The 14523-nt window shown below is 43.8% G+C and overlaps 1 protein-coding gene and 2 long non-coding RNA genes across 10 annotated transcripts in view; 1 reads left to right on the forward strand and 2 right to left on the reverse strand.

Moving 5' to 3' along the window:
• Positions 1 to 311: 311 nt before the first annotated feature.
• On the forward strand, positions 312 to 5816 carry LOC309371310. The gene is made up of 2 exons (XR_014169037.1): positions 312 to 906; positions 5424 to 5816. It is a non-coding gene; the product is annotated as an uncharacterized lncRNA (long non-coding RNA).
• On the reverse strand, positions 3660 to 4421 carry LOC309371302. The gene is made up of 2 exons (XR_014169029.1): positions 3865 to 4421; positions 3660 to 3746 (listed from the first exon to the last, which is right to left on the reverse strand). It is a non-coding gene; the product is annotated as an uncharacterized lncRNA (long non-coding RNA).
• KAT6B (lysine acetyltransferase 6B) overlaps positions 5597 to 14523 on the reverse strand; it is an 86888-nt gene continuing 77961 nt past the window's right edge. For all 8 annotated transcript variants that reach the window (XM_081913440.1, XM_081913438.1, XM_081913433.1 and 5 more), the window contains 2 exons: positions 14163 to 14463; positions 5597 to 9489 (listed from right to left, as the gene is read on the reverse strand). In XM_081913440.1, the coding sequence (XP_081769566.1) occupies positions 7007 to 9489; positions 14163 to 14463 (2784 nt within the window). In that variant the 3' untranslated portion in view covers positions 5597 to 7006. The remainder of the gene's footprint in view (positions 9490 to 14162; positions 14464 to 14523) is intronic.

A 14523-nucleotide genomic window follows, 5' to 3' on the forward strand; every position in this document is an offset into this window, starting at 1 on the left:
TCGGCGGTTCGAATCCCCGCGGCGGGGTGCGCTCCCGTTGTTCGGTCCCAGCGCCTGCCAACCTAGCAGTTCGAAAGCACCCCTAAGTGCAAGTAGATAAATAGGGGCCACTTTCTAGCGGGAAGGTAAACGGCGTTTCCGTGTGCAGCTCTGGCTCGCCAGAGCAGCGATGTAACGCTGGCCACGTGACCCGGAAGTGTCTTCGGACAGCGCTGGCCCCTGGCCTCTTGAGTGAGATGGGCGCACAACCCCAGAGTCTGGCAAGACTGGCCCGTACGGGCAGGGGTACCTTTACCTTTACCTTTAGGCAGCCTAAATATGTGTGTTGGACTCACATCCACAACTGTTGGAGTGACTTCAACCCTGCACATGGCTGCTGGTAACACTAACAGAACCTTTTATCTTCCAGTCCTGAAGCACACATTCCACAATGGAACACAATATATGCCCAAGCATAGTTTACAATTCCAACCACTTCTCCTGGCTTCAGCCTTCAACGAAGCTACAACATATCTGGATTGGGGCACCTAATGTAGTGTCCTCCAGATGATGGTAGATGTTAATCAATCAGCCCCAGCCAACATGACCACTGGTCAGGGATGATGAGAGTTGCAGTCAAACAATATCCAGAGAATACCATGTTGACCAGCTCAGATTTAAACAAACCTATCTGAGCAACCACTACTCCAGAGGTCTTCTCTAACCAGCTGTCCAGCATCTGCAAGGCTGGTAGCTTCAAATTAAATCCAGAACATCTCCCAGAAAACAGCTTCTTATAAAACCAAGCTTAACATCCTCTGAAGGGTTTGCAAGATCTACGGTAAAACTCAAGTCTCCTTCACTTTTATTCCACATCTTCATGAAGAGTTCTCCACGTTACACCACGGCCCTCTCTCCATACAAAAGGTATTGCCTTCTGTCTACTATGACCTTCACTTAGTCACTGATCCTCCTACCATTCTAATTTAGTGTAACTTCCTTTAAAATATGATTTATATGCACCATGTATTCTGGCCTGACAATGCTCAAAGGGTAGGAACATGGCTACTGATACCATGCATCACTTTTGACTGGTACTATCAGAGAGACAGAGAGATCAGTAATTGCTGCTGATGTTTGAAGCATTGTTAGGTCCTAACAGTGAATTTCATAATCCTGAAGGATGGGGAAGGCAGCCGAGCTGGTCACAGAGAGGTCCTCTAGGAGCCACACTTAAAAAAAACCACCAAAAAAACAAGTTACGTAGCAAAAAGTATGGTATATGTGAACCTAGTCTCTGTTTCTTCCAATGTGTGTATAACTCTCCCTGCACACCAAGCAATTAAGGCTCTCTTTAACAGCTGTTTATGTCATTTACAGGTCTTTTGGTTCTTATATATCAGTTAATCAAAAAAGAACTACAGTGCTAAAGTGTTATTCACCTGTTAGCAGGCAGGGCGATTTGTTTCAAGTACTAAGTGCTCTGTGAAGGAGGTCTCTCCCCCCCCACCCCAGCAAAGGTAGAGAAATGAGGGACCTTGGCAGGGAAAGCTCTATAACTCTTATCAGCATGAGAGCTGAAATACTAAAAGCTGTGATGAACACAGCCAGCACCTCCATCCATGATGTTCCATGCTTCCCAGTGACCTTTCATTCTGGGAAAGAACAATTGCACTTTAGTGTAAGTTAAGTCCAGCCAATGATTAAGGACCAATCTGTGCCATATAACGGTCTGATGCTTCTAGCAATGTGAACAACACAAGGTACTAGGGAGGCTCACGTCTAGGTCATGGGGTAGAGCCAATAAAATGGGATAATAATAATAATAATAATCCAAGTTTCTAGATCCCCCTTATTGAAATGCATCTCTTAGTGACCAGGGTCCAAGAATGATGAAACGAGAATCTAAAACTTTTGCCAAGCATTGTTAATACAGGCAAGGTCTTTACATTTCAGCATTAATTACACATACATTTCTCCCCCACCTATTTTCCCTATTAACAAGAGCTCTTTGAACTTTATGCCTCGGTTTTCTCTAGCAATTTTCCTGCAACAAAAACTTTCACCTGCTCATTTTGCCTCTGACGGCTGATGTAACTTTGCAAAAGAGGCTGACTTCAAGTAATGATTCAGCAGAATCTTGCAAGGCATTCATCAACTATGAGGCGATAACCAAAGGATCCTTTCATACATTAAAGTATATTTTTACAGCTGTGAAGTGTAAATGCACCAAAAGCATGCGCTTGGAAATATTATCTTACAGGTACCCTGATAGAGGAGCTATGACTGGCCATGTTGCAGGTAGACTTAAACATTGGGTTGCCTCTGTATGATGTGATACCACAGGAGTGTGAAATGGCCAGGGGGCGTTTCTGCAGTGGAATTTCCTGAACCCAAAGTCAGGCTGCAACACTCAAGCTGATCTTTGATTCCTGTGTTCAGAACCGCAAACCTTTACCAAAGAAATCTTGGTTGAAAGATGAGATAATTGCTAAGACCCTTTGAACAAATAAATACTGACCACAGTTTAGCAGAGAGCTAGAAAAATGTCTCCTAAACGGTAGAGGAATTTTCCATTCATAATAGGGTTCAAGACAAAGTATCTGGTATTTTAAGTCCCCCCCCCCCACACACCTTAAGAGAAAAAGGCATTTTTCTTTCAGCTGCAAAGAATGATTTCTATTCAACACTGTAAACTATATTCCTGCTCGGCTCCCATTCATTTATAGAACTCATGCAAGAGTTTGCCACCAAAGTGTACCCAGAGCTTCAAATAACACACATCTATTGTAGAAACACAAGAGAATCCAAAATTGCAGTGTTTGTTTGTTTTTTAAAAAAACCAGCCTAATTTTGATTTATTAGGAATATGTTTCTTGGGCTCTGCTTGCTGCGCAAGACAATGGCAGACCACATTGACGCTTTGTCTGGGACTTGTAGCACTTCAACACAGAATATCAGGATCCAACACTCAAAATAGATATGCATGTTTTCTTGCTGCTGCATAAATTTGCTTGATGTGTACTGCTAAGCAATAGTACATATTTTCCCCACATCTAGCAGTCCCATCAGTCACAGCTGCTTCAAAAGGAAAATACGGTACTCCATTTTATATTTGCATTCGGAGACTGCAGGCATGCAAAAACACACTCTACGTAGGGCCATTCTGAAAGCAAAGAGTGTTTGTGTACGGCTTCAACACAAGATTGGGAGAAGGGGGAATCCCTAACTTTACAACAAGCGACACCCACCAAAATCAGCTTTATTACATTTTGCAATAAACATTTAAGCATATCAATAATCCATTCCATTGCCTGTAGGCTTTTCTCTTCTTTTTAAAGTCAAAACCAAGTTGCAAAGTGTCAGAGCAAGTGCTATAAAAAAGAAATCTTTCTGATATTTTATTACAAATACATCTCTGCAAGAATTTGAAGTAGCATTTCCAATTAATTACATTCCCCCCCCCAACAGCAAAATTGTTAAACCCAACATAAGTGCCAACCCAACTATTCCCCTTCCCTCAGCCACAGCACTCATTTGGAATTTGGAAAAAATCAACAGTGGTTAAAGTTCCCTAACTTAAGAGCTGCCTATCAAAATGTGTATTGCCGTGAGCTATGTACCTACAACTTCTTCCTGTTGCCACCATCAGTCCAGCCCAGAACTTCCTTCCCTGGTGATTTTTATTTGTATACTCCCATTGATTTTCCCATTCTTTTATTCTCAAATCCCTAATTAGTCTTCTGGCTGCATTTAATTCTCAGTTCCTAGGGTTTGCCCCTTCCCCCACTGGTTACATTAATGTTCAGTTGCCCTCCCCGCCCCGCCCCTCTTCCAAAACTCTCAGGTTTAGCAAATGGTTGGAACAAGGGAGACGGGGAGAACAAAGGCGCTGCTATCTTGAGACAATTCTCTGGAAGCTGCATAAACCAGCTGTGGCCTACTTGCTCTGTGTATCCTGCAGTTACCACAACTAGACACAGGTCCCACGAAACTGCTGAGCCACAAAGGAAAGGAAGACAAAACCATTTCACTTACTTGACACGGCTGCCAGTTCTGTTGGGCTTTTCAAGTCATGTTTAAAATCTTTGTAAGCATCGATTCAATTTTTAACAATCAGGAGACACAACACCACTCAAGGCTAGTGTGATGGCCTGGGAATTGGATTCAGAGGCTGAACCTGAGGAATCCCAGCCTGCACAGGAGTCCCCACCTCCAGGACTGGCTGAGCTGGGGCCGGGGCTTGAACCTGAAGGGCCCTCACCTGTGCCAGATCCTCAGGAGCAGACACCAGCTGAATCTGCTCTGGCTCTGGAGGTGATTGAGGACCCATTGCCTGCAGGTGCTCTACTCTCAGACCCGTCAGGGGAAGGTGAGGTTGCCTCTGGGACCAGTAACCCTCCATCCTCTCCTGAGATGCAGAGTTCTCGAAGGGGGGATGCTGCCCTATGCCTCAGGGCAGACAAAAGCCAGCCAGCCCAGTCCCAGGTTGCGGGAGCAACATTGTTGGTAACCTGTTCCTGCCGGCATCCTGTCCTGCTCTTCTGCCAGAGTTCCTGACCTCACCTGACTCCTTGCCTTGGACCCCACTTCAGCCTTGACTGATAGCCTCCATACCACACCCTCGCCCTCGGAGTGGACTCGGACCACACCGCACGGTAACCCCCTGGGACCAGCACAGCTAGCTTGCATTCTGTCATAGCATTGGCTACAAACGAAGTGGACAGGGCATGGTTGAAAGCAGTGTGGAGGTACCAACACCAGGGTTGAGAAGCAGAGAAGAAGCAGAGGAGGGCAGGCCTGGGTTCCATTATCAGCAGAGATACTGTCAGGTCCACAGAGGAACAATACACTTCACCATTAGAAGGGCACACATAACCTTAACCTGTTGGGATTGCAGTCAATCCGGTGGACTAAGTAACCATCCATGTAAACCATCTGGGAAAAGTTCATAGCTGTTATGGAGCAATCTATGATGACGGATGCACTGGGATTTTGACATGTGAGGCTGGTTCCCCATGGATCTGCAGATCAGACTTCGGCCTGCTAGGGTACCGTGTTCCAGACTCCTTACCGGACATTGTCAGATACACTTAAGAAAGGTGCATTATTTTTTAAATCACTCTTTCTCTTGTAAGGCAATATGCCTGCAAAAGCAGATGAGTATTTCTAGCCGAATGAGGGAATGCATAAATGGAAAGATGCATGCACATTTCCCAACTGATCCAGGAGTAGAATTTACAATTGAACCAATTATATGTGGGAGGTTTTTTTGGGGGGGGAGAAGAGGAGGGGGAGACTGAATCCTCCACTTCTCCTTCCCCTCCACTAACACATGATCAGCACAACTGTTGACAATCACTCAAGCTTTCTACTGCAATCTATGATGTTTAATAAAATATTTTGGTCAATTCAGATTTTAAAACTCTCAACTTTCCTTGCAGTGGGCCACATTAGGCATTGAGAGATATACCGACAAAGCAACAGAAGGCTCCCAAAAACAAGGATGCTTGAAGGATTCCCCTGTCTTGTGAGCCGCACCCTGCAACCAAGAAGAATTGACAATGTGGCTCATCAGTCTCTCTGCACGTCAGATAAGAGCACAAGAGGCTAAAAATGGCTCATCATAATTTATTTTATGTTAAAATGTACAGCTTGTCTTTGCTTTATTTAAGTGACTGGCTAAAAAGGTAACATAAATAGTGTCACTGGGTCTAGTTTTATACATGAATCAAGCCACTTTTTGGCCCTTACAGTCACTCTGTACAGGTACAAAGGCTACAAAAAAAGGAAGCCATATAAACAGACACAAATACCTTCTGGTGTTTTTTTTTTTTATACATGCGCTCTTGAAGCTTCATTTGTTCTATTCACACGCTACTGCTCTATTTACTTTTCTTAAAAAATAACTCCAATATTTTATAAAGATAGAAAAATCTACAGATGGAATGAAAATGTAAAGTTAGAGGCATTTCCATAAAATAGCAACTTTACACCAAATTCACTTTTTTTTTAATCCTGCCAAGTATCTGGACATATATGAAAATGTTTCAAAAACTTGATAAACACTGATATGCTTTAATCAATAAGGTTTGTATTAAAAAAAACAAAACAGTAAGCTGCCTTTTCCCCCTACTCCAGAGGGGATCCGCCACCAGAACAAAAACAGGGCTCACTTTTACATCAAATATTTACCAATCAAGGATGCAATCCATCAGGGCACTCTCTCCTGTGCCAGACCCATAGAAATTAACCATATTTGTGCAAGAGCACAGCTGACACGCGAGAATTTCCCAGTGAGTTGCACTTAAAATGTTTGACTCAATACTGGAATAACTTTCACAGCTTTTTTAAAACAAGATTTAAAAAATATAATTAACAAAAATATAATTTTTTAAACCCCTTAAACTGGGGTAACCTAATCAAGGGGGGGGGGAGATCACAAATTAAGAAATGGCTTACTGTTAAGCACAACACTTGTACAGTACTACGAAACGCACTGTCACTAACAAAGACATTAGCGGCATGCGAAAGTGTCACCTTGAGGAACAAAATAGTCCATGAATGCAATGCAAAAAGGCATTTACATGGTGGACGAGATGGGGAGGGGAAGGACAGAACAGGAGGAAAGCTCACAGGCCAGCACGACATCAGATATACTCCAAAACTATGATCCACATTTCAAATGGGAGCAGGCACATAAAACATGGCTGTGAACCATCAGCTTGTTTCGCGTGTTTGCAGTACAATGACGAAGTTCTTCATCATCACAGAACTTCAGTTACGCAAAAAAAAAAAAAAGAGCAAACAAAGCAAAATTACAAAACAAATAAAACGAGAACACATTTATATAAGGCCTTTCGCTGCATACAGTTTTTTTTTTATGGTGCCTACAAATGTTTTTGCATTCACACCAATTGCTGGTTTTGAAATCGTATTCTCCAAAAGGACATCTTTTTGTGCCGGTCAAATCCTAGCGTGCCAGTTTGGTACACCAACCGTCTCCCCTCCCCGCTCCCCCCAGATCCTACCTACGCATGTAAGAGCTATTCAGAGACTGTTTAGACATGCCGCTATTCATGTAACCATGATGTGCTGGCGGGGTATACATCATGTTGCTGTGGGGGTTAGTCTGCATTGACTGCTGGGCATATGGCTGGCTTCCCATCATTCCCATTTGCATCTGCATTGGGTACTGGGCTGTTTGATTCATATAACCATGGTTTGCATGATAGGCTCCATTCATCATCGGTTGGGACATACTAAACCCATTCATAGCGTTAAGGGGGTTCATGTTCATGTTTACGGAACTGACATTGTAAGCCGGAGCTGGCATCAAGTTCACACTCATGTTCATGCCACGCTGCATGGTTAAGGTGCGTGCAGGCCCTTGCATGGTCACTGTCTGCGAGGTTCGCCCATAAATCTGCGGCTGGTGAGCTGCTGCCGCTGCAGCCGACGGCAAAGCGGCCGACTTAGTCCTAACCGAAACATGGCCCTTGCCAGGCATCTGCGTTTGCAGTCTTTGGGCATGGGACAGGCCAATATTGGATGTGGCCATGTTGCGCTGCAAGAGGGGTGGCGGCAAATTCATGGGAGGCGGAGTGAGGTTGGGGGGCGGAGTCATCGTGGTCTGGACCTGGCCTCCCCCTGGAACTGGATGAGGAGACTGAGAAAGCTGAACGAGTCCTGTGCTACTGAGAGAAGTAGACAAAGAGGCACTATTTGCATAGGAAGTGACAGCAGCTGAGTGGCTGTAAGGCAACGAATGGTCCATAAGTGTGTTGGTTAACTGTTGCAATTTGGCAAGGCTGAAGGTGGCCGACGGTTGTGGGTAATGCCCTGCTGCAAACTCACTCTGGCCCATTCTTTCATACAAGCCAAGGTTGGCATTGCCAGTCTCTGCGATTTCATTTAACTGCATAGGTGGGCTGAAGTTAGCAGCCATGCTGCACTGCGGAAGCTGCTGGTTGCTGCTCGGGGGCCTTTCAACAACGCAGCCTTGAGGCGACTTCACATTGCAAGGAGGGGGAGAGTTGATGCTAGCGTTCTGCATCATGCTACAGCTTCCATTCACGTTAGACATCTGTTGGGTCACCGCACAACTACTCTGAGTCATGTTGCTAGACGTGAGGTTGCTGTACGAACAGCTGTTTTGCGAGTTGTTGTTTCCACAGATGCTGTTGCCCATTGTAGAGTCATAGCTGCTTGGGTTTTCATAGTTTTCGGTTGTGCTCTCAATGCTACCCAGGTCGCTAAATCCACTATCGACGACTTGTTGCGAATGGTCGGAAACAGAAGGAACGTCCATCATGGGACTGGTTTCCATGTTCTGCAAAGAGGGCACAGAGATCGCACTTTGATCGGGGCTGATTTGAGCATAACTGGTTTCTAATGGAGGCACATTTGGACTATTAACAGAACGAACTGACTGGCTGGGATGGGACTGGACGGATGAGACAGGGCTGCTGTGATCAGACTGCTGGCAGTCCTCCAGTGTGGTCATCTGTGGGCTTTGGTCAGTATTGGCGTAAGTCTGTAGGCTTCGACATGCCTCTTGAGTCTCTACACAATCCTGGAATGCATCTTCCTGTTCAGTTGTTTCCTGTGTTAGAGACTTCACTGCCTCCACTGTCTCAGAGTCTATCTCCATGGTTTCAGCGTTTGTGTCCTTGAATGCAGAATTCAGTTCATTACGGTCAGTTTGGTTTTTATTTTCTGTATTTTCATTACCTGACTCAGGCACAGGCTCTGGAATAGCAGGAAGTTCTTTGTGCTCGCTGTCACATTCGGCTACAAGGTCAACGCCACAGTCCATTAAGTCTTCCTGGTTCGATTTACCACTCTGTTCACTTGGCTCTAAAAAAGGCTCCTGATTCCCAAGTACATCTTTGAGAGCTTCTGCTGGTACTTCCTCCTGAGTTTCCACTTCCGTTGGACCCATGTGACTCTCATCCTCATCATCAGCATCATGATCCTCATTGCGAGATTGTTCCTCCTCCTCCTCTTCCTCCTCCTCCTCCTCCTGCTCTTCTAAATGCTCAGGCTCATCTTTATCCATTTCCGTTTCCTCTTGCAGGTCTTTATCTTGATTATCCACACTTTCCATTTCTTCTACTATGTTGTTGTTTTCTTCTACTTCTGCTAAATCGTTTTCTGCTTGTTCTGTCTTGGGTAGCTCCAGATACTCAGATACCGCATCTCTCACTTCGTCCTCTTGTGGAAGAATGGTTTCAGTGTTCTTAACCTCCTCCGTAACAGCAGATGCCTGGCATGCGTTGTTTTCAGCTATCTCTTTCAATTCCTCTCCCAAGGCCTGATAGTCAGGCTCCATAGGAGTCTCAGGTGGAGTGTACAAATTAAGTTTAAAACCTGGTTTTCTCTCTTTGTTTTGTCTCCATTTGGATGGACATTGCTTCACGCCTTTAGGCCATCCTTGTTTACACAGCACAGGTTCAGGATTGTCTTTATCATCATCTTCCAGGACGGCTACATCCTCTTCTGCATTAGCTGTGGGATAGGGAGAAATGGGGACGGGGTGTGGGGGGGGGGGAGAGAGAAGACAGTAAGTTTATCACGTTATTAACTGCTTTACAAAACCCTAGTCAAAGAAAATATATACCACTAACCATCTTATTCTATCTCTGACAGCAACATGTTTGCACACCACCCACTTTTGGTTATTATTTAAACAGAAAAGCAGGGCACGAACATTACTATTAGGTTAAAAAAAAAGGTAAATGTTTACCTTTATTACTATTAACTAAGCATGGAAATATATGTTGCTTTTATTGATGCATGCACACACAGGGATAGCTAAGGAACATTTATCCCATTCTAGACTCTTGCACTACAGTCAGTTGATGTAAGTGCACGTTGCTGGTGAAGGGCATATAATTCATTTGCTACTTGTACAAATGCACATTTGATCCACCTCTATCCAATTTTGGTTTTCTTGGTTTTAGAAATTTTACACTGAAACAGATGAAATTTTTTAAAAGGGAAGCTACAATGGAAGAGAGGTTCAGATTACAAAAACAGAGGAGGTATTTTTTAATGTAGGCTTAGTGGTCTCATTTATGCAAAGTCACATTTGTTATCCTGTATAGTGATCAAATCCAGCCAAATAATTTTATATTGCAAGGAAGATCACATGAAGATTGCTTTGTGCTGTTTCTTACAGATGTAATAAACTAGGACTATTTTATTTGGCAAGTGTCTGTTTTTCATCACTGAATGCACATTCTTAAGACATTTAAAACATGAATATCATTTATACTTGTAATTGGTCAGATGTATTTCTGACCTACATATCTGGCCAACCAACTCCTTTGAAGTTTATGAAGTACATGTCTGCCCTAATCCTAGTCAAGTTTGAATATTCCTAAACTGCAAGGATAATGAACACCCTCCTTGACATTTGTCTTAAGAAAGCAGTCAGAAATGAAAACGTGAGAAGCAGACCTGAATTGCCATCTTCAAATATAGTGAAAAACTGCTGTAAAATATCTCTAAGCAGGTAGCTCAATGTATGTATGTATGTATGTATGTATGCATGCATGCATGCATGTCACGCCAGCTCAGCAGAGGAGGAAGAGCACAGATCTGAGTGTGGCGCTGGTGGCCAGCTCCTTCTCCTTCTTCCGCAAGGGGGAAGGAGGGGGGAAGGAGCATCCTGCTGGTGGCAGAAACAGGAGGAGGCAGAGGAGGAGACGCTGGCCATTGAAGCTGCGTGGTCACCACATTCGGCTCCGCCCCAGCTCCTCCTGACATCAGGACATTGTGCCATGCACGACACTGTCCCCCCAATCACCCTCACAAGATGGCACCTCTTTGTGACATAGAGTCACATTCTACTTTTGAGCACAGAATACATGTTGGAAAATGGAAGATAAAGAAACATCATCATTGGAAGAATTCCTTGTTTAGAAGCCTGTACCATCCATTGAATGTAATTTATATAAATAAGTTAACTGTTTCTTGAAAGATTTCTACCTCCTGACACATATTTTGCTTCACCAAGTTTGTTCTGTAAAATGAAATCATTTTCTCTGCTTTCCCTCCTAAATATCTTAAGTACCAGAGTTTAACCAAAAATTGAGAAGTAGTTACCTTATTGGCCCGAATATAAGCTGCACCTTTAAAATTCGGTAGCTTGGGGGAGGCTTAGGAGTGGCGGGCAGGCTGGGGGCAGCTTTCCTGGGGGGGGGGGGAGCCACGCCTCTTGGCTGGCAGCGTAACGTCGCGAATATAAGCCACACTTTTCACGGTTTGAATTTGGGGGGGAAGTGCGGCTTATATTCGGAACAATACGGTAGTTAAGGGGGGGTTCCACCACACTCAGCTGAAGTGCTTTCTAAATGCCAGCAAATTGTAACAACCATGCAATATAGAACAAACCCCAGCGTCTTCTTATTAGATCCAACATTCAGAGGACAAACTAAACTAGGAATTAAACTGTACAACACCTCAGTTTAAACCTTTCACTTTAATCTATGCTAGCAGTAGACATATCTGCATGCACTTGACAAACACAAGGAAGGAGAATGGATCATTTTGCAAAAATTCACAAAGCTGCCTGGTTTTAGGAAAAAAACATGTATTTGTTTCTTAGAAACATCTTTTTTTAAAAGATACATCTAAATCACTTGACATTTTATCATCCAAAGCTAAGCAATGTTATTCAGCTGAAGTTGACCTATGAGCTTTGAACAGGAACCCTTCAACAAATTTGAGTGCAGAAACCAAGGGCTATAGAACTAAATATTGGCACATCCATCACCAAGTCATAGAACCCAAAGGTTTCTTCATGTGTGACATTTTTCTTTTTTAAATACAATTTCCCTATGGGGAAAATAATGAACAGCACTGCATTATTAAGTGAGGTGTGGAAGTTTGCTTTGCCATGAGTACACAGATCAGGCATCAGAGCATGGGATGCCTGTCCGTCATACACGCCCTTGCTTGTTTCTACGCATAGTTTATCTCAATGGGGAAAACATCCAATATGTTGTAGCCCTGGTAAGTTGGAGCAGCCTTCTCTGACTTGGCATCCTCCAGTTGTTCTGGGTGGAAGCTCCCATTGGCCCCAGCCAATGTAAACTTAAGCTGCTGGAAGGTATCAGGCATTTGTGCTTATACCGTACAGTGAACAAAACTTTGCCACATTGTAAAAATGTTCTTTATTTTGATTACCTAAACACTGCAATTGAGAGGCAGCACCCCAACATTTGGTACTGCAGTTCAACAAGTATTTCTTAAGCAGTTTCCCAATGCTTGGTAAGCTGTTCCTGCTAGCATATATATTATTTATATAACATTGTCTTATTGTTTCCCATCTGGAGTATTTAATCGAGCTAATTTGGAGCATAATGCAATTCTTTTACCAGTAATTACATTGACTTCTCTAAATATTCTGTCTCAAAATATATGTGCTGCTGGAAAAGTCCACAACATATGAATGTAAGAACAGAATCTTTGGGAACTTGTTCTTGTTATATGTTGCTTTTTGAGGGTTAGTATTCCATCTATGTACTATCAATAGCATTCTGCCTCATATATGCTAAAATAGACTTCAAGAAAAAGGACAGCTCTCAAATCTGTAGCTGAAGGCAGAGAGGATAAGCCTGAGCTTGAAGTAGAAATAATGTGTTGCTATGGGTAGCCTCCCCCCACAAACTACAGACCGCAGGCTGAAATGGGCTCCTGAAAGGAGAGGCTCATATCCATGATGATCTGCTGGGAACTGAAAAGCTTAATCTATGGCAAGATGATGCTACCTGATTCACCAATCAAGGCATTCACATGTGCAGAGAGAGACAAACATGTAGAATAAAAGTGAGCCTCTGAATGTTGCTGGACTCCAACTCCCATCAGCCCCAGCCAGTATGGCCTGTAGTCAGGGACGATGGGAGTCCAGTAGACCGGGTTCCCCACTCCAGTTGTAGAAGCACATGAGGTCCTCCCTGGCGGGACTACAGGAGCTACTGTAAAGGTCTGGAGTGGAATAGGGGCCCAGGGAACGCACTCTATTACACAACCATTTAACTTAACAATATCCTAGGGACATCTATGCATTGAGAGATCTCTGTGCCTGCATTGCAACCTGCATGATCTTTGGCTGCCTGTACTTGGGGAAGGAGCAGCTTCTCTAGGTGACTCCAACTGCCTATGACTATAAGGAACTGGGAAGACACTCTACTGGCTAGGAAACTGCAGTACCAGAGGGTCAAGTCATTTGAGCACACTCGAGACACCCTAGAATCAAGAGGAAGACTGCCAGTTACCGACTTGTGGGGGCCCTCTACAGGAAGTCCTTCAGAATGGCTGCACCGCATTCCTCCGACTCAACGTAGCCCTCTGTTGATGTTTCTGGCCCATTTAATTCTATGTGAGCCAATTTGCATGCTTGCTGCATCCCGATTTCCCAGTCCTTTTACCTGATTCAGAGCAAATTGCTGGCATGTGGCTGCTTCTCTCTGTGCTAGCTTTGTAGCTTCTGCTCCCCTGCACATTGGTCTCCCTCCTTCCCTGCCAACTAATAGGTCTGGGGAAAATAAGGAACGGGAAGGCCAAAAAGAGAGCCGAAGAAAGCAGCCCACTCCACTGTTGTGCTGAAGAGAGGATTGGAGCAAGAACACAAGAGACAAGCCCTCCTAGTGAACATTGGGATAACTGGAAGATGATATAAATTATGGTCGGCCAGCCCTACCCAGTGGAGGAGAGAATATTCCAACCTCTCATCCACTGAAGGAAAACTGTTTTATTCTACAGTGGCAGGACCAAGCATTCTTCAATTTGAAAGAAATTTCAAAGGCTTGGTTACAGAATATGAAAAGGAACCTTACAGATTAAAATGGCTAAATTGCAGTTTAAGGAAAGCGGAGAAAGAAAATTTAAGAAGCTATCCATCATTTCAATAAAAGCAAGACACAGGACCAAGTGTCACTTGTCAAAAGGGCTTCACAGTTTAAATAAGAAGCTGCAAAGTATATGTTAACAAATGGTACCAAAGCTATCGCAAGTCTGATTCCTTTGAACTGATGTGAAAACAGCCTGCGAAAGACAATTGGAAGACTCAATCCTATGCATGTTTATTCAGAAGCAAGTCCCACTGAATTCATTGGGGTTTGCTTCCAGTTCTATGTATACAGAACTGCAGACAAAATCTATTTTACACTCACCTCTGCATGGAGTATCATTTTGGTAACAGTGATTGTCTTTCTCCTGCTCCTCCTCTTCCAGCTCATTTTCTTCCTTCTCCTCAGACTGACACTGGAACGCTTCTTGAATCCCAGGTTTAGATTCATCGTCTTCCCCATCTATCTCACAAGTGGGCTCCAGCTGTGTCATGGGCTGCTCTTCTTCCAAGTTATCAAAGGGCTCATCCAAAACTTCTGTGGTTTCAGAAATTGTCTCCGTTGTAACACTGCTATTAATCTTTCTGCGTTTACGACCCCTTTTCTTTTTCAAGATGAAAGGTCTCTAAAAATAATGTTAAAAATGTGAAAGTTGGGCAAAGAACCAACATCCTTTCTGCTAAAC

This window comes from Podarcis melisellensis (assembly GCF_964234715.1).
Source record: "Podarcis melisellensis genome assembly, chromosome: 5".
Lineage (NCBI taxonomy): Eukaryota > Metazoa > Chordata > Lepidosauria > Squamata > Lacertidae > Podarcis > Podarcis melisellensis.